The 19,584-nt window shown below is 49.5% G+C and overlaps 1 protein-coding gene across 3 annotated transcripts in view; it reads left to right on the top strand.

Moving 5' to 3' along the window:
- Positions 1-15,431, top strand: part of LOC149351413 (uncharacterized) — a 64,375-nt gene extending 48,944 nt beyond the window's left edge. Inside the window, exons 11-16 of one of the 3 annotated variants that reach the window (XR_016290590.1) lie at positions 1,664-1,840; positions 6,270-6,411; positions 8,451-8,518; positions 11,367-11,789; positions 12,489-12,611; positions 14,081-14,220. Coding sequence is in view for 2 of the 3 variants with exons in the window: in XM_089580742.1 (XP_089436868.1) it covers positions 1,664-1,840; positions 6,270-6,411; positions 8,451-8,518; positions 11,367-11,789; positions 14,081-15,061 (1,791 nt within the window). In the remaining variant the exon portion in view is untranslated. Of the gene's footprint in view, positions 1-1,663; positions 1,841-6,269; positions 6,412-8,450; positions 8,519-11,366; positions 11,790-12,488; positions 12,612-14,080 lie in introns of all 3 variants that reach the window. The other 2 variants (XM_089580742.1, XM_089580743.1) reach the window with 2 other exon arrangements.
- Positions 15,432-19,584: the final 4,153 nt, after the last annotated feature.

The following is a 19,584-nucleotide window of genomic DNA, read 5'->3' as shown; positions in this document are numbered from 1 at the left end:
GCGCGGGTGGCTCAGAGGTGCTGCCGCCGCGCTCGCCAGTTGCGCATGCGCAGTAGCGGCGCATAGCTAGCGTGCCGGGGCCGCCGCCGCTGCCGCGCGCTCTCCATCGCCTCTCTCTCTCTCCTCGTTGCTTTCGCAATCCTCCAGGTTTAACCAGAGCTACCACTGCGAATTTTTTAATGCAGTGTTCACCGTGACGGAAAGCACAAACTGAGGTAAGATGTCTAGCCATTTAGTACGCCACTAAACATGCCCCGCATAAGTTTCCTTCCGCCTGTAGAGAGCGACATATTTCTATCTCGCGTCTTTGTGGCGAGCCTTTCAGACGGCGGTGAGGCTTTCGTCACCGTCGCAGACGAAAAACCTGAAATTTCCACTACTGCATGTCTAGATCATACGAAGCCTCGAACTAAGAGAAGGCTAGAATGTGTTTCAGAAGGAGGTCGCGCTCATAAACGTACTGTCGCGACCAGAGTAACACTCTTCGGAGATCAGACTCCATTCCTGCGTTACCTATCGAAAAATTGAGCGGTGTTTGACACCTGCACAAGCATTTGCCGTTCTTACGCTTTGGCATAAACGCAGCAAATCCTCCTGTTTCCTCTACGCAAGCAAAAGGAAGAATTAGAAGGCCAAAGCGTGCTACCCCTTATTCTGGCCGCGGCAGTACACGTGCTTCATATCCTGCTATTTGTCACAGCGCTTAGCCGAATGAGCGAAAAGGGCTTTCGTCTGTAACGTCCGTCTTTTTGGTAAGTTTTACGGTGAAGTGAAAAACGCCACGGCTGCCATATTAAGAGTCACGTTATAAAGCAGTCTATACCATGCGCTTAAATCGTTCATATATGGCTGTAGAAAATCTGCGGCATCTGAATGACCCTGGTTTGAAAAATTAAAAGAAAAATGTGGGGCCCGCAGAGCCATGTTATCTATAATCAATAACTAAATCAGTCTGCTAGCTTTTCAATCATCTATCTTAGATACTCATCGCTTTAAAGAAAGCAATACGGCCATTATCTAGATATCAACGTTTCGCAGCCTTTTAAAGGAAAAAGAACTTCGGGTGGCGTTATTACAATGCTCCTGCAGCCCGTGTGACGCAGGAGTGGTGCCCCATTTTTGTGTAGGTTAGCGCGCTAATTCTAAATCTGTAACAAACATTTATTCAAGCTACAGTATGGAGCGAAAGGATAAAATGCTTTTTTAACGCTCGGAGGAGCGGATGAGAGAGAGAGAGGAAAAAAAAGGGGGTGAGTTTGAAAATACAGAAGCTGCGCCATTTCAGGCCGACCCGACGGGAAAAGAAGCTCGCGTTTATTTCCCCAACGCTCATTCTCTGCCCGGCACGCCTCGGATGCCATTCGGCTTACTGAATGGTGTGTTCTGAACCAAACATGCGTCACGTATTTTGGGGGGCCTTCCCCGCTGCCATCTAGCGCGTGCCGCAGTTATGACCCACTTCGCGATCGTCAAAACTAATTTGTTTCTCCTCGAGCAGCTGCTTTGTAACAACGTGAAATTGCAGCGGTGAGAACAGTCAGCGTTATTTTGAGCTCCATTTTATAGAAGCAATAATGATCTCCGAGAAAGTTGTCCGTATCAGCGTTGCAGTCGCATGCGGTTTCGCTGGGGAACTGATCCCTTCCCCTGTGATGCTACGCAGGCGCAGCTTCTGGAGGCCGCCGTCGCTGATCGCTCGAGCCAGGTGTGCCAGCTTCGCAGGGAGCTCCTTATGTGCGAGTTGGCCTCCGTCGGCCGAGGCGCCGCCAAGTCCGCTAGGTCGCTCCGAACCCTGCGCTCTGCCAGCGATGGGGTGCTCGGAGCGGTTCGCAGCCTGCACGTAAGGCCGTGTACTCACGCACTGTCGCAGATTCTAACCACTCTGTACCGCCTCCTCTCTCCTCTTTCCGTAGCTCCCGTCTGGCGTACTTACCCTCCGCTGCTAATGATTTCGCCTGCAGTAGTGTTTCACGCTTTTGAAGAACTGATTCCTCAGAGAGGAAACTTCCTTGCTCCAGATGCTTCATGGACGCACTGCGTGATTAACAAAATCCTTAACGAGACCGCATGCTTTTGTTCTGAATAGTCCTCTAGCTCTTGCTCGCACTACGAAGAAAATATTGTCTGCTGACCTCGCGTGACGACAGTAGGCTGATTAGTCGCAAATAATCGAAGGGAAATTGACCATCGTCATTCTCGTTGGCTGTCACGACTGGGAAACCCTCTTGTTTGCTCCTTTCCATACCAGCGTCGAATGATTCGCCAGCATATGAGCTAGCCACGGCGGTCAGATAAACGCGCTGTCCAAACCCGAACCGCATTTACTTGAGCGAAGCTTTGTGAATCCGACACCTGCTGCACCCCAACTCTACAGCCCCCACCTCACCAGCCAATCACAAAGAGCCAAAAAGAAAGCAAAAAATGCAATTAAAATGGAATTTCACAGTTCACCGGCCCTGAACCACGTCCTTAGGGGTGAGATAAAAGGGGAAGCGCTGGTACAGTCTGGTACAGCGCTGGTACAGGCTGGTACAGCGTCGGGTGGAGGCTGTTGACTCTGTGCAGTGGCGGCGGCCCTACCCCCGGAGGATGCCGCCTTCAGTTTTCCCGGCGAGGGGACGTGCGTCTGAACTGACCAGAGGTGGAGGGCCGATTGGGCGAAGTAAAGCGCCTCGGGGACGGCGATCGCGATTGGCGCTGCTGCGAGGTCGTCGGGGGCAGCACGTGAGCGGCGAGGTACTCATCTATGTCCTGCGGTCTTTCAACATAGCCCGGTCGAGGCGCGTCCGGCGGAAATCCTCTCAAACCCATACGCCTGTACGGGCAATGCCGCAGAATATGGCCAGGCTCCCCGCAGCGGTAGCAGAGCGGGCGATCGTTGGACGTGCGCCACACGTGCGCTTTGCTGATAGGAGGGCGCAGATCCTGCTGCTGCTCGACGGGGCGCAGGTAACGGTGGGGTGGTCGAGGTCCGGCAACGGGGCGAAACGCTTGCGGCACGGGGGCAGGTCGGCGCAGGGCATCGCTGTAAGACATGACGTGCGGCTCTGGTAGTGGTGCTGGTGGTGACTGCACCGCTCGCTGGATTTCGTCACGGATGACGTCCGCCGTTGAAGGTATACCTGCCGACGGAGCATCCAAGCGGAGGTGTCGCAGTTCTTCGCGGACAGTGCTCCGTACAACCTCTCGCAGCGCCTCGTACCCTGGGCCTGGCAAGGACGTGAAGTAGTGAGTGGCCGCTACATTCGCCTGACGGCCGTATTGGGCACTCCGTTCCTGCAGCGAACGTTCCATGCAGGTAGCTTCCTTGGCGAAGGCGGCGACGGTTAGCGGAGGGTCGCGCATGAGGCCAGCGAACAGCTGCTCCTTCACCCCACGCATAAGGTGCCGTACCTTTGTAGCTTAAGGCATGGCAGGGTCGGCCCGATTGAAGAGGCGTGTCATGTCCTCTGTAAACATGGCCACGCTCTCGTTGGACTGCTGCGACCTAGAGCGAAGGGCGATCTCAGCATTTTCCTTCCGTTGGCTCGAGCTGAATGTAGCGAGCAACTCACGGCGAAAAGCTGCCCAGTTGGAGAAGGACGCCTCGTGGTTCTCGAACCACGTTTTCGCCGAGTCGAGCAGTGCAAAATACACATTCAACAGTTTCCGCTCGTCGTCCCACTCATTGAATGCGGCCACACGGTCAAAACTGGCCAACCAATCCACTACATCTTCGAAACGGTCGCCGTGGAAGGATGGTGGCGACCGAGGTGCGAGTAGGACGAACGGCGTAGCACTGCCGGAGCACTGACCTGTCTGGCTGCTGCCAGTGGTGGACGTCATAGCTCGCACAGGCCTGGTCAGTGGCTCGAACTCGGGTTGCAGGCCTCGCAGGCGACGGCTCGCTTTGTGGACGGGTGTGGTGTCCGCGCGTTGGGGAGAAGCGTCACGGCTGTCGTCGGGGTCAGCGTACATGGGACGGTACCCAGCACCTCCACCAAATGTCACCAGGAAGCGGGAAGCACAGCCGTATTCTCAGACGAGGCTCCGAACCGCCGAGCACAAGCTAGACGAAGACGACGCTCCGCCACGCGCTGGGAGCCAAGTTTCGGCCACCAGGTGGCGCCTGCAGAATGTCAGCAGTGTGGCAATATATATATATGGTCTGTTCTGAAAGTAGTAGGGCTCATTTTTTTAAACAAAATTTATTCAAAATAATACTACCAACGATTACAATTTTTCAAGGTAGCACCCTTCCGCACCTACTCGCTGCTGCCAATGAGTTTTACAGTTTTCGTACGCCTCCAGGAACGCCTGGACCGGAATGATGTTTAGCTCCCTCGTCACGGCCTGTTGAACCACCTCTACCGATCCGTGATGTTTCCCCTCGAGCGTCGATTTTATTCTCGGGAATGGAAAAAAGTCTGGCAGGGCAAAGTCGAGGCTGTAGGGGGGCTGAGGCAGCGTTGCCGCCTTGTGCTGGGCAAAAAATCGGGGTCCTCATTCAGATGATGAAGAAGATCCTACCGGTTGGCCTTTTCCTCCTCTGACAACACTCCCGGCACCAACTTCGCGCATGCTTTCCTCATGGATACGTTTTCTATCACGATCTCAAAAACTTGGGTTTGAGGAATGCGCAAGTCATCAGCAATCATTCTGATACTCATTCTACAATCACTGTTAAGTAAATGTTTCCCTCGCTACACATTTTCGTTGGTCTTGCTGTTCGAAGGGCGTCCGGAGCGGTCGTCGTCTTCCACTCTTTCCTTACCTTCTCGGAACAGCTTGTGCCACTCAAAAAACATCTGATCTACCCATGCCATTTTCACCGTAGGCCTCCTTAATCATGTCGTGAGTCTCTTTGCCCGTTTTACTAAGATTTACACAAAATTTGATCCCGTATCGCTGATCCAGTATAAACGCTCTATGATTCTGCGTGACGAGACGTTTCGACAGGGGTTCACAGTACAAGCGACCTCCTCTCTTCAACGGCCGAGAGCCGACTGCCGATTTTCCCCACCATTCCCAATATCCCCCTTCAACGATCCTGCACGCGCAGACCACCTCTCGTCCGCCCGTTCGCCCAGGCTACTACTTTCAGAACAGACCCTGTATATATATATATATATATATATATATATATATATATATATATATATATATATATATATATATATATATATATATATAGCTTGTGAGCTAAGCAGTGCAGCTCATTTTGCATCCCCGGCCTTTCATATGCCTCGTTGGTGAGGTGAGCGCGTGTACCGAGGCAAAACTACTGGCCTGTATATTATGCGAAGCATATTGCTAGAGCTACCACTCACGCCGTCGGCGTGGGACCCCTAGACGTCACACCACGTGACACCGTGACGTCACACCACGTGACATCGGATGAGAGAGGCGGCCTCCACCTCGCGCCGTCGCCGTGGGACCCCTAGCCGTCACGCCACGTGACACCGTGACGTCGTCGTGACGATGCCATCGCACAGACGCCGGAATGTCCTCGAGCGGCATTCCCGCGCATTTCGAACGCGCATTCACACTCGGTGTAGGTGAAACGCTCGCTCTACCGGGCAGGCAGACGCGGCTTCCGTGGCAATCCAGGCGCTCACCCAACGCGCGTCTCGGGGTTAGTCGGCGTTCCGCTGTAGCCATGCCGTTGTCTTCCCCCACGACGAAGGCTTCTAGTGGTTGTATTAAAATGACCAAGTATGCAACCAAGGAAAGCCATGTATTACCAAGCCTAGCCACCAATAGGCTTCGCATCTGACTAGGCTTAACCTTAGCTAAGCCTCAGCCATAATTTTTTCTTACAAAGGCTGTACACACAATGCACGGTCTAGCTTATGCATGCGTGGGTCTAACCCGCTTGTGCCCTGAACTGTCATGCTGTAGCTCCCCATCGAACAGCGCTCCTACAGGCACTCTAGTATCTCTCCATATGCAAAAGTTCTGCCCTGAGATCACCTGGCCCGACGGTAGCTTCCTTCATCATAATCGATGCTGGTGCCTCTCGTAGGGGCTTGGTCGTGCTCCTACGGAAACTTCGGGAGAAGTTTCAGGGCCAATGAAAAACAAAAAGCTCTCAGACGACAACCTGCATGGCAAAATACAAGGAAACCGTCGTCCCTGGTCACATCCACGTCGCTTGAATGCACACTTTGTCCATCCTTAACGAAATAAACTAACGCCGCAAAATCAAAGCTAGAAAAGCGCATAGTCACGCCACTCAGCAAGAAAATGTTTCCTGTGAAGCTCAACTATATTTCTGCCATCTCCACCAGGCCGACGAGGGTGTGAGCAAAAGCGGCCTCCGTATTAGCGCCACGTCGCCGGCCGTGGAGCGAGGTCCCGGGCCGTCGGTGCAGCTCATGGAGAGCGTGCACAGGCTGCGCTCTGAACTACTTCGCCTCTTCGCATCTGACGGTAAGCTCAAGCCAATAAAGCGGGCCATGGCCCTGAAGAACGCAGAGGTCCGGAGAGAGAACGTGCGCATTAGCTGTGCCCTGTGTCGCAATTTAAGGCACTTGAGTGGGCGCTACATCTGGTCCCACGAAACGTAGGGCCCCAAAGCTGTTCGCATTGAAGAACGGCGCATGATTTGCTCGCGCAGGTCATTGTGACAATCGTAGATGAAAGCGGTGTGCGACAGCAAAAGTGCTGGCCAATCACGCACCGTTCTGAACCGCCAACAGTTTTGACAATTTTCCCTTTATTTGCTTGCGCCAGCTGTATTCCCCAAAGCGCTGCCAACAAGTTGTGCGTGTGTGTGTGTGTGTGTGGGGGGGGGGGGGGGGGGGGCAGGGTACAATTTCAATCAAACAACAAGCATGCGGAAAAAAAAGAGACTCCGCCCTGAATGGAGTTTCCTAACTAAATTTGCCAGTATAGTAGCTTGCTTTGCTGAAGCTATAAACTTTAAGGAAAATATATCCTAGTTTGGAAGCCGGTGTAACGCATTTAAACCTGACATGAACATTGGTGGGTTAAGAGCCACAGAGGGATCGAAGCAGGCAGGAGAGGGATCGCCCTCTCCCTTCTGACCAGACGGAAACCGGGAATTTTATAATGAACGGTTGCAGGCACTTGCCGGCAGTAATTTTGTCAGTGCTGATGTGACACAAAACATTCTCACCCATATATCCGTGAACGAACGAGGAGTAACGATGGGGAGGTCAAGCCCCGGTGATAGGTGAGAATGCAAGCGGCGTTGGAGGGACATGCGAGCGATACAGCGCGGCCTGTCAATGGAACAAAGTAATGTTTCACATCGCCAACTGTTTACGCGGTTCGATGCTTGTCTTCTTGCCACTGTGGTCGGCTCGGCGCCTACGGGAGTGTTGGGAGACGCCAGGATGCACGGTATCTCGACGCGGCGGTGCTATTCTGGTTCAGCCTGCTCTTAAGTCCAGACCAATGGCAAGCTTGGAGGACCAGCGACATGTGTGCTGTGCGGACTCATGCTCACATATATGTGAGCTTATAAGCTCAAAAGAACGCCGGACTTCCCGGGTTCAGGACGCAGTCAAGTTCAGAGGAACTCTAGTTCGCCCTTTCGCTTTCGGCCAGTCAAAAATGATGACTCAGCCAGCTGAACGTTCTCAGCCTTCCTCGGCGTCTGCCAGGGAACCTGACAAGTAAGGACCAGAAACGTGCAGTTCTCGCCTGCCTACATTATTTGAAGATTTTTTTTTCGAACAGGGAAGCCGCAATGGCTCTAAATTTATCAACGATCAAACGTTCTTGTATATACGAGAAACTCCAGGCCTGCCCCATACTGCCCCCGCATAGAACTGATCATGAATCCACGCCGCGAGAGTTTCTACATTTGTGTGGTTGGTTCTCCAACAAGTGAGCATGGCCGTCGCCTTGCGCTCCCCTCTTCGCCCTCACTACGAACTTAATGAATGCAGTAGAGACACAAATTATATAACCGGAAAGCACAAAGCCTCGGGAATATGCAGCATAGGTTTTACACCGATTGAATGACTAGGGCCATACGCGAACAGTCTATGTATAGCGTTGCAAACAATCCGACGCCGCGATGGTGAATAATGAGTAAAAATAGCTAATAGAAAAAAAAAACTCTCATTGTGAAGCCAGGCTCCTTTAGAAAAGAATAAAAGGACCTAGTAACAGCGCTTCGTCTTGTGTGCAAATCTGTCGTCCGTCTCCGTTCATTTTTTATTGTTTCACACATCCAAAAGAATGCAGTTCAATACTGTAGTTTGGCGGCAACGCAAGAGATGACCCTAAGAAAGGCCCCGGTTTTCCAGAAATTAACACAATCTCACGTCACAGGTTCGTTATGTACTGTGCGTGTGCACTGACTCTTTAAAGGTGATTGGAAATTGGTATGCGGCAGACATCTTCGCGTGTGCACTGAGCACGCGTAGGCTGCACCATGCAAGCTTTCACGCGCTTGCAACGCGCACCTTCGCAAAAGGTTACGCTGGACTTCGCAGGAAACCACCCGGCTCTAGGCGATGCTCGAGCCGATGCGGCTGCTCCACAAGGATCGTCAACACATCAGGTATATATACTTCTGCTTAAACACGGCTACATTCGGCCTGTAACAAGCCAGTATTTATTTATTTATTTATTTATTTATTTATTTATTTATTTATTTATTTATTTATTTATTTATTTATTTATTTATTTATTTATTTATTTATTTATTTGTTTATTTATTTCAAAATATTGCACGCCAATATATTGGCCTATGCAGGAGGGGCTATACAAGGCATTTAAAATGACAAATACCAAAGGAAATGCATGAGGTTACAATCAATGAGCAAAACAGCGAAATGCAGCGCCCATTCGCTCAAGAAAATGCTTCTCGAGAGCTTTACTGAAATTTGAGGACTGCAAAATGGCCTCGGGAAGAGAGTTCCAGCCGGAAACAGTCCGTGGAAAAAAACTGTGCTTGAAAGAGTCAGTCCTTGCAAAAATGGCTTCCTGAGTGGTGTTTTCAGCGCGACAACTGTTTGAGAATTGCGAGGCGGGGTATGTTTAATTTATGTGTTAAAGGGTTATGCATAAACAATAGACGGGAAATTTTTCTGCCTACTTCAAGTAGTGGAATATGGTTGGCTTTCATTAGTGTGGTAGGTTAGTCTAACCTCCTGTATTTGTTATAAATAAACCTAACCGCTTTCCTTTGCACCATCTCTATCTGGTATATGTCTTTCTTAATGAATGGATCCCATAAAACCAAAGCGAACTCTAATTTGGACCTAATAAATGTTTAGTGTGCAACATTTGTTGAGTATAAATGTAATATACGGAATCTGCCTCTTTATTCAGCAACATGCCAAGCAAATGTCCTATAGGCATACCTCGCGAGCCTGTGAGAGTTTACATGTACACAGCAGGCTATTTTTCCATGCCTTCAGTGGTTCTGCACAAAAATCTGCAATGCTTCTGTAGCTTGTTGGTTCACTCAGAGATTTTTCAGGCCAACTCACTTAAACGCCGTAGTGTTAGAGTGGCCTTCAAGAGAATGGTGCTAATATACGCGATGAAGTACACCCCAAAAGCGCATTGCCTGCTTCCTTGGTATGAAAAACTATATTTGTATTACGAAATGGTATAAACAATTACTGCGTCCAAGTTGGCTCTGTACTATGTCGCTAACATGTGTTCATTATAATAAGTGTTCTTACATGCTTCTCTAGTTTATTCATATATCACTCCATGATCCTTAGATATTTTATTTCGCCAGACTTTGCATCATTTTCACACGCGCAGTTTGTATGACCCTTCACCCCACGCAGTGTTCTATTCTTGAAACCTGTGCCGAATGCGATTAAAACCGCCACGAAAACATTATTTGCCTCGCAGTGTAAATGAAAGGTTTCTGCAGTTGCCAGAAAAAATACCTTACAAGCCTGTTCGACGCAGCATGCAGAGGTGACTGTACCCTGGGTAGACAGCTCTTAGCTTCTGCACGAAACAGCCCGGCATTCCCCCGGCCCAGTTCACTTCACGACGAGGGGAGAGGCAATAAAAGGACCGGGTTACAAAGCAGAGTTATACTCGTACTACGGGGGTATGTTGAAAGATTCAAGTCGAATGACGTTCGCGCTCGACGGATTTCTGCCGCGCTCCATGGTGATTTCCGAAGGCAGTTGAAAACTTCAACATCCACTCACCGTATTGCAGTGGCGCTGCAGCATTGAAGTTTTGCTTTGGTCCGTTTGCTCGTTTTGTGCCTCTGGTATCTGCTGTGATACGATTATAAATGACCGTGACAGAGGCGCCGCTGATGACTGCTCTCAGTTTTTCTGAGGACGGATGCTTTTATGTGCTTTGAGCCCTAAACTTAGGCGACAAAAACGAAAGCCGACCAGATGGAAGATGACCACCGAAGCAGCTGTGACGTTCCCGCCTGTCGCGGGTCAGTCACAAAGCAACCAAATTAGTTGCTGTCTGCGGGTCCTGCTGAAGTGAGGAGAACTGAGCCAACAATACGGTAACCTGGCAAAACATTATTTATTTCTCTGCCTGAAGGCGAAACTGGGAGTCCGCTCACCGCTGGTTTTTAGGAGAACTGGTAGTCCGTCCGGCAGGTCGGGGCTTCACTTCGCTCATCTTGCTTCAGCGGGCCGCGGCTGCTTCGGCGCTCCCATGCTCTGCCTCTCTTCCTGGCGCCCGGCTCTCATCTCCCCTGTCCGTTGTTTTCTCCCTAACCACCGCGTCTCTCCAGCTTATCGGCTTCTCTCTCGGGTCCCCCTCTCCTAACGGTCTTTTCGCCTTCGTTGCTCCTACAGCCGACCAGGGGCGTACGCCGAATTTCCACAAAGCCGTCGCCATTACGACAGGAAAACCGCCCAACAAACCGCAGGGAATTGTGGTGAGCGTCTGGCTCCACACGTGGCCTCTCGTCTTCTCTCCTCTGGCTGTTTGTGGTCGTCTGTCCTCTGTAGCGCCCGCCGCTTTCCAAAGCGACGCCTTCGTAAACATGTCCTCGTCGATAATCCTGGAGATAGGCACAATGTCTCTGGCACTAGCCAATGGAGTAAGTTCTTTCGAGCAATGCATAGGCCTCACGTATGCAGTCCTTCACACAGCCATGTTGTGCAGCCACGTAGGCCACAGTGAATTAAAAAAAAGAGAGAGTGTGTTGCATGTAATGTGTGTTAAATTTTACTAACTGGAGGCATTTGAAACTAGAATGTCTCATGTGTTCCGGGTGCTTCGTCGACTATAATGACATTTGAACCGAATTTCATTCAAAACTTCGTGTAGCAGCACACTGGCAGTTGAGTAGAATGACATTCGGTTCAACAGCATTTGAAGCGTGCATGTAGCGTGCGTATTAGTTCGAACTTTCCTATCAAAATCGCCTAAACATAAATACGTGCCGCGTGTGTTTACAGACATTGGTCTCTGTGCCGGACGCAGCCGACCTGAGCCGCCGTCCGAATGGATTCCGAGAGAACGCCCGCCACTCACTGGCGTCGTCGTCGGAGAGTCCATCACGTAGGTCTGCCCCCGAGGCTCTAGCCTCGGGGCACGATGGTAGCGAGAGTTCCAGCATCAACGACAGCGAACATGTGGCGCTGGGCCTGCGGCTGCCGCGATGGACCCGGGACACGTTGTCCACTTCATCGGACAGCTCCTGCCTGGAGGATGACTCCTTCACGCGGATGGCCCTTGGAAGCGGCGCCAGCCGGCGACTGACCGAGTCGCACGACTGGCGCCGCACTGAGCGAGACCACGAGCTGGGCCGTCGCGTGAGCTGCTACGGTGACTACGAGGACGACGTCTTCAACGATCCTTCGTCGACCTCAAGCCTAGAGGTATGGCACTGTTACTTGCGCTCATTACAATACCACCCAACGCCAATCATAATAAAGCTGCTCCCGACCCGCGTGTTTTGCATATATCTAGCACCGTACTATGCAGAGAAGCGTTTTATGCGTGTGAAGGGTCAAAAGCTAACGGCCTAAAGGAGAAAGACGTGTCTTATCGCTAGCCGAACGATTGTAAGTGAACGCCGGTACCACAGCCGTTTCAACAGTGTCGTAGCCATCGGCGGAGACAGGCAAGCCGCTAAGGCTGCTTTTTTCATGAGATCGTAGACAGCCAAACATATGCAGTTCTCAGTCACCCTCCAGCGACCAGTTCAGCCGAAATCGTGACTTGCGCATATGAGCTAATTCACGTGGGGCGCGTAGAGCGCTTTTTTCAACTCGCTTGCCACTCAAAGAGTACAGCCGAGTGCGAATAAAAAAGGAAAGAGAATCACGAGTGATTCTTCCATTGCTCCGTAAGGACTGCGAATAGTATGGCCTCGAATTCTCAGTCAGTAAAGGCACACTGCCGCAGTAGCCGCAACGGAGCACACGTGGGAGTCGAGAATCACAGGGTGAAAGCGCACGCCTGCACTAGGTATACGCAGCGTCCCAGAACCTAGCAGAACGCGCCTCACTAGCCTAGTGCGTACTAAACCATGAGACGTGTGTTCCTGTGCGCCCTTTCAACGTGTGCTTTTACAGTTGCAGCAAATGTGAAACGGAGCGCGGGGAGTGCGCGACACTTCGTGCCAGCAGAGTCCTTGGTGCCAGCTTGGTGCCTGTGGATGTTCGTCATACTGGATTAGGAATGCTTACGAAACGCTTGTAAGCAGTTTTGAACGAATTGACTAAATTAACTGATTGCAGTCTAGTCTACAGACCCTCCCTTTTCTATTCTTAGCCTCAATGAGCATGGCAGAGTGAAGAGAAAGAGGGACGATACAGTGTGCTTGCGTCGAGAAAGCGGCGTGTATAAAGTAGTGCGAAGATCAACAAATCGCAGCGTGATCGCGACCACACGTTGGAAAGATTTTCATTGTTTTATTTTTTGATTCAGTGACAGTGTTAAGCCCACACTGCTTTCATTACTGCTGGAGTAACGCCTGCGCTTCTCCTGTATACTACTTTCAATATTAAAGTTTTACTGCCTGAATATTGAACGCCTTGGTATTGGAGTATTGAACGCCTTGGATATTAACCTTACGAGTGATGCCCCTAAAATTTGTTCTCAGCGATTAACAAGCAAACGCTAAGCAGATATCGCGGAGGGACAAGCATTAGGAATATAGCCGTGTAAGTTGGGAAGGAGTGCTTGACAGCGTGCTATTATTAGTGAGCGCTACGCGCCACGTAGGACGCAGCACCTTTGCAGAGATGTTCCAGAGGCTGTGCTCAGCTTAGTGAGCCCGTTTAATTGTCCTGCTCAACAGTAGCTTTAGGACACCTTTAGGACTCCCTTAGGACGACCAACTTTCATTTCATTTATTGCGCATAAAAAGTTTTCTCTCCTTCCGCTACATCGGCCAGTTTTTATCGTTCAGAGCGATTACACGTCACAAGGTCAAGGAAACGCAATGCTGCACCTCCTTTCTGAAAGCAAGTTGGTACTCAGTCAGCGGTTTCGCCTGGCTACGGTTGAAAGAGACAATGTATTCTTTCTACAGAGTCTTGTGGTGGCAAATTGGGAAAATCTATTTTCATTTGCACTTACAAGAAATGACGAGCGGAACATCGCAGAAAATCTTTTCAAATCAGGTAGTTCTATGGACCTTCCTTAGTGACACTATTCAGAAATTCGGAATGTTGCTTCAACATGTATGCGAATCTTGATGTTTTATACGCTATATACAACCACTGCGGAATATGACCGCGCCCGTTGCACTCGCCATAGACTGCAACCATCAGTGGTACCGATTGTGACGCGCTTTTCCCACAAATGAAACGAGAAACATATCAGAGTACATGCGACTGATCAAGCTGTCGTGCTAGCGAAGACACCTGCTCACGTTTTTGCGTCGTCCTAGCTGTTATTTCCTATGAGAGCATGTTAACAGCAAAAGAAAAAGAAAAAAGAGATCTGCGCGCCTTTTGGGGGGCCTTGTTCCCGAAGAAAGCAGCCAACATTGGCATTAACACCCCCCACCCCCTTAAAAAAAATGTGCCTTTGAACAGTGGAATATTTACATGTTTGCTGAGCACTGTGAATTTTGTCGCCAACATCATAACAGAACGAATATGCATATATTGTGCTCTTGCGTGATGATAAAGTGACCGATATTTTTTTTATGATGCAGGTCGCATATACGCTTGCCTGGAAGAACCCTGATCCTCCTGACCTGAGTGGTGCCTTTAAAGATAGGTCGAATATGACCGATGTGCAAACCCATTTCAATCGGGATCCAGCGCTAGTACTTCAGAAAGCGCGTTCAGACTCGCCCACAAGCTGCAATGCAAGAAATGACATGCCTGAGTATTTCGGAAGAGCTGGACGCCACAGCAGTAGTTCACACCGCATCTCGTTCAGTCTGAGTGACAACGACCATATAAAGGGCGACCTAGGAACAGCGGCTGATGTAGCAACCTACAACAGCACGTGCAAGTCGAAGACAGCGAGGCGCTTTAGAAAAGAACGCTCAGCGACGGACCCTGAGCCCGACCCTTCCGACGTGTGGATATCCGAGCAGTCTTGTGATCCTGGGGCCAAAAAAGGCCGCAAGTCCTCAAGAGGCACATCGCCAAGCAAAGAGAGCCTATCACGGGATTCTTACGCCGAAAGCAGAGCAATACCAAACGCCCTTGGCCAAAGTCCTTGCTACATTCCACGCACATCGCTGACTGCTGCTGCGGGGCTGCCGCAGAGCGCCACAGGGTTCGTATCATCGAAAGAAGGAGGCACGGCTTTTATCCCAACATCAACTAGTCCACCTTCTCCAGGTCAGGACTTAATAGGTGCCAATGAAGATGCCTCTATAGAAGTGAACCAAACAGAGGAAGCTGCCCTCGGAGACCAGACGACGCAGCATCGGAAATATAGACAAGAGCCTCCCGAGAAAAGCTTTCTCTCCCTAAGACTGCGCCGTCCTAAGAAGAAAGACTATTCGGCCATCGGGCAACTCTGCCGACAGACTTTGCCTGTTTCTATTCGTGACGAAACAGAATCTCCCCAGGAAGCCCTGTCCCCAACATTACCGAGGCCTCTGTCGCCGCCAGTGACGGCAAGGTCTCGTTCTTTCAGCAGAAGCAAGTGGCTGCCTCTTTTCGCAACGAAATCTTAGCCAGAGTCAATTCTGAATCCAGGGCCACTAATACCAGTGGCCAGCACGCCACCTTACTGGGGCCATGTCAGTGCTGGCAGCAACCATTACGGACCTCATATGATCACAACCTTAATGCGCCGACACTTAAATTGTGCTGTTGGACTCCGAGTGTTACAAGGACGTTGAACTAAGGGTCGATGCCGTGTAAACTTTCTTTTGTTGTTGTTGCTGTTTGTACTCGTCTGAATATCACGAGGCAGTTTTCTTCAGGATCATGGACAAAAGTGCACGTAAACCCCCCTTTTGCGCGCTTTATTTCTGAAAATACATTTTTCATTGCATATGCTTGATGGCTGGCTACGAGCGTAAAGGTACGAAGTTGAACAAATTTTTGTGCTGATGTCACTACTACCGCAACAGACCCTTGCGAATGAGTTCCAGTTTGTCTTTCACCTGTGGTAAGTGTCACGATAGACGACTTCGCCGGTCTAATGAGACCTCCGAAGAGCGGTTAACTAGAGGTAGGAGCACTGGCCACTCCGCCGAGATTCAGCACGCCATTAATGCACGACATTTGGTTCGTTCATAAAACATGACAAGAACTTGTCCGTGCCTTTTAGATCTTACAGAGGCGTTCTAGATGCCTACTTAGCCTTTACAGGGGCTTTTAGTGGCTGCACCTTCCTTCCTCACTTCGCTGGAGAAACTACCCGCTGCCATTCAGTTTCTGTTATAACGCACCACAAACGAGCTGCTTCAGCGCCCCTGGCCCCATCTCCTCCAAAAAGGGGCCTCGTCCTAAGTAGCGTGATGGCAGGCAACAGTAAAGAGAGCGGGCAGTGCAAGAACGGCTCTGCGCGCAACATCAGAGTGCTATTTTAACGCAAAACTCGAGATCTAAGCGTTCACAATTTCTCTTTCTGCTTATTTTACCCTAAGCCTTATGCCATCTTTTTCTGTAATAAAGATCTATCTCTCCTAACTTCCGGCTTTCTACTGAGTTCTCTACATCTGCGCACGCAGGCACCCGTGCTTTTTACAAACGTCTTTCTCCTTTCTCTCACATTGCCTCTTTCAACAAGGCTAACTGCAGTCGCTTTCACCATAGACCTACACGGAGAAAGTGAAAACCATCAGGCTGATTATGGCATCCATCTTGGTTTTAATATAAAGACACAAAAAAAAACACATCTCAACCTCGAGCGTCAACAGTACATCAAGGACGGGGCGGGACGGAATGGAGACAGAGACAAGCGCTGTACGCTATGGCCGCATGACCTTAGTTTTCCTTTCCTGGAAGGTGTGCTGACCACGACATAGCAGAAAGCTAAAAAGCTTGCTTCAGCCACACATGGACTATGTATAAAACATTAAGAAATTTAGAGAGAAGGAATAGACGAAAAACCAACAAGCACTGCCCTATTCACCAAAAGTCAGGTAGAGGAAAAGCTACAGCAAAAACAGCTCTAACTCGTAGCCGATAGAAGTTCGGTTCAAAACGGCCCTTGCCTTGCAACATGACGGGATTAAAATTTGCTTTCACAGAGGTGCCATGCTTCTCATCTACGAAGACAGAAGGTTCAATGAGTTCCGCCTCCTGGGCTGTAAGAAAGACGCTACAGAAATGTTACATTCAAATGAAAAATCATCTTTTTCAGAGGTACATCATTTCCCAATATAGCCCCTACCTGCGGCGTTGCTCTTCCACAACCGCTGCACTACAGCATCTGTATGCCATCTAAAACAATGAGGGAGACGGAAACTACACCAACGGTGCACTGCACCTCACAGCCCGAGCGTCGCACCATCGTAATTCTGGCTGCTTTCAAGAAAAATGAACATCTCAAAGGCGCTCGATTCGAGTCGGACGAACAGGCGACCAATGCTGTGGGCTTAAACTTTAGCTTTAGGCTGTGGATTTATGTTTCAGACTCAACACAGACAGACGGGCTAGCAGGTGACTCGTATTGGAATGCGTATTGTAACCACGCAAGCAAACAGGAACGCAGGTAGAAGAGGCAGCGCCGTATCTTCTTACTACGTTCCTATTTGCCTGTGCGGTCACAATATGCATTTGAATTTATGTTTCAGGTTTAAGTCCTAGGTTTAGCTTAGCTTTACGCTTAATTATACTTTAAGCTTTAGAGTGAAGCCTTAGCTTTAAGCTACAGCTTTAAGATTTACTTCCATCTTAGCATCTCAGCGTTAAGCTTGAAGCTAAATTAAGGCTGTGCATGTAAATACAGTGTCAGTTCATTTTTCAGCACCACGTGCCCAAAAATAGGCATGCGTCTTTATTTTTTTGTTCGAGTGTGAACACTTGTTTTACTCAAATAGAAAACACATGGTCGCGACTGGAGAACAGGGACGGTTGCTTTCTTGCAACACGCGTATAGACAAGGCGTTCACAGTTAGAGTTTCATGATTTCAAGAAGCAAACAGGCAATGAATAGGACACACAAGCTGTTTTTGCACGTAGGTTATGTCTCCCAACAAAAGAAAAAAAAAGAAACGTTTTATTCACTGCAGTCAGCGTGTGTGTGTATGTGTTTAGTGTCTCATCAGGTAGGAGGCTCGTAGCGCGCTCATGGGGGCACGAAATAACAGCACACGTCAAAACAGCATGCGTCAAAAGAGCACACAAAAGCAGCACAGCGGCAAAACAGCACAGGGAAAAAACGGCACAGCGACAAAACAGCACAAGGAAAAAAAACAGCATGGCGACAAAACATCACAGGGAAAAACAGCACGTCGGACAAAACGTCACAGCGACAGAATGGCCCCGCGAAAAAATAGCACGACGAAAGAAGAGCGCAGGGAAAAAACAGCACGACGACAGAACAGCACAGCAGTGTACTATGCAGCGCTACTGGAGGGGTGAACTATCACAGCCATAACCCCAAAGTGCTCGTTTAGCTAGTTCATTAAGAAACAGGGCAGGCTCATTCCTTGAGGAACAGCGCGGCTTGAACGGTGCATAAGCAGAACTAGTGGTTATGTAGGCCTTGCTTGCTTGGCTTCAGTGGTCTGTTTTCTTTCTGTATTATGTAAAAATAATCTTGGCAACTGAGAGATAAAATGGCCCGGGCATGCGCGCTGCAGTCAAATGTACCGGGTAGTTTATCTTTTCTTATTTGCTAGCTATGTTCGGTTTCCTTAGCTGCTTTTCATGCATCGCGTGCCGCCGCACGCCGCCGCTTTCTTTTTCAACTGCTAGGCAGCAAGCATGGAGCCTCTCGCCTTATTTCGCTCTTTGACGTATCATAGCCCTCGCCCGCTCTTCAGAGGCCATAGCTGACATTCGCCGCTATGACGACTTGCAAATCATAGCGAGAGAGGATACAAGTTAGAACCGGGAAAGCGAGAGGCTGCAGTGATGACCGAGTGCTCCAAGGCATCGAAAAGCTTAGCGCGTCTCTGGTTCGAATCCAGACTGATGTGTTATCATTATTTTCTGCTTCGTACAGATCTGTCGCAAGAGTTCTGCAATTCGGAAGCATCAAAATGGCACCTAACAGCTGCAACAAAGAAAATAAAAGATGAACGAAAGTATGTAAGGGACAATTGATATCTAATCTTAGTTTCATGCCATATAATTCGGATATCGAACCGAGTTCCCTTTTATTGCAACGATCGCCACTACGCAAAATATATCTCTTCGCTGTTTTGGTCATGAAACACAGAGCGGTTGCAGATAGCCCAAGGTATGCTTGATTATTGAAGCTTACGGCAGCGTAACATGCGAAATAGACAGAAAATAGAAAAACTAACCTGAATCAGACACGAGCTAGTTAGAATGGAGATGGAATCTGGCTAGCTTGCGCGCTGTTTTTCTCGTCCACGCGATCAGCATATGAGCGCTGCGTTCTTTGCTTTACAACCACGGGGCCCCTAATGCTGCGCAGCTAAGTTGCACTAATGAATGCAGTGCGTATTTTACTGGACTTAGGTTGGTTTATTGGCGTTTAACGTCCCAAAGCGACTCAGGCTATGAGGGACGCCCTAGTGAAGGGATCCGGAAATTTCGACCACCTGGAGTTCCTTAACGTGCACTGACATCGCACAGTACACGGGCCTCTAGAATTTCGCCTCCATAGAAATTCGGCCGCCGCGGCCGGGATCGAACCCGCGTCTTTCGGGCCAGCAGCCAAGCGCCGTAACCACTGAGCCACCGCGGCAGGTCTTTGGAGCGCAGCTGCTGTTGCCGCGGGGTTTCATGACACTGGCCGTATATTCCTTACGTAGACTACTTTAAGAAGCAACGCACACGCGTTTGCGCAAGCGCTGAAGTTACTATCTCAAATGTGCATTTTTAATCAAACCAAAATTAAAAGGCAATAAACATCCTGTGAAACGAAATCCCTTGCATTTATTCTACAACTCTGCTTCAGTAGACTCCCACCTGTGTTTGTTATGTTAGGTGTGTGTTAGGTGTTTCTTGTGGTTCCTGAGCTAAGGGTCGAATTTGTAGAAAATTGACGTTTTAATAAAATTGGCTTCTAAGCGATAAAAGTAGGTTTGGATAAATGATGCGAAAATTG

This window comes from Amblyomma mixtum, chromosome 3 (genome assembly GCF_055824585.1).
Source record: "Amblyomma mixtum isolate Tamu chromosome 3, ASM5582458v1, whole genome shotgun sequence".
Lineage (NCBI taxonomy): Eukaryota > Metazoa > Arthropoda > Arachnida > Ixodida > Ixodidae > Amblyomma > Amblyomma mixtum.
Note: the sequence above shows the minus strand (reverse complement) of the source record. Positions and strands in the feature narration are given on the sequence as shown.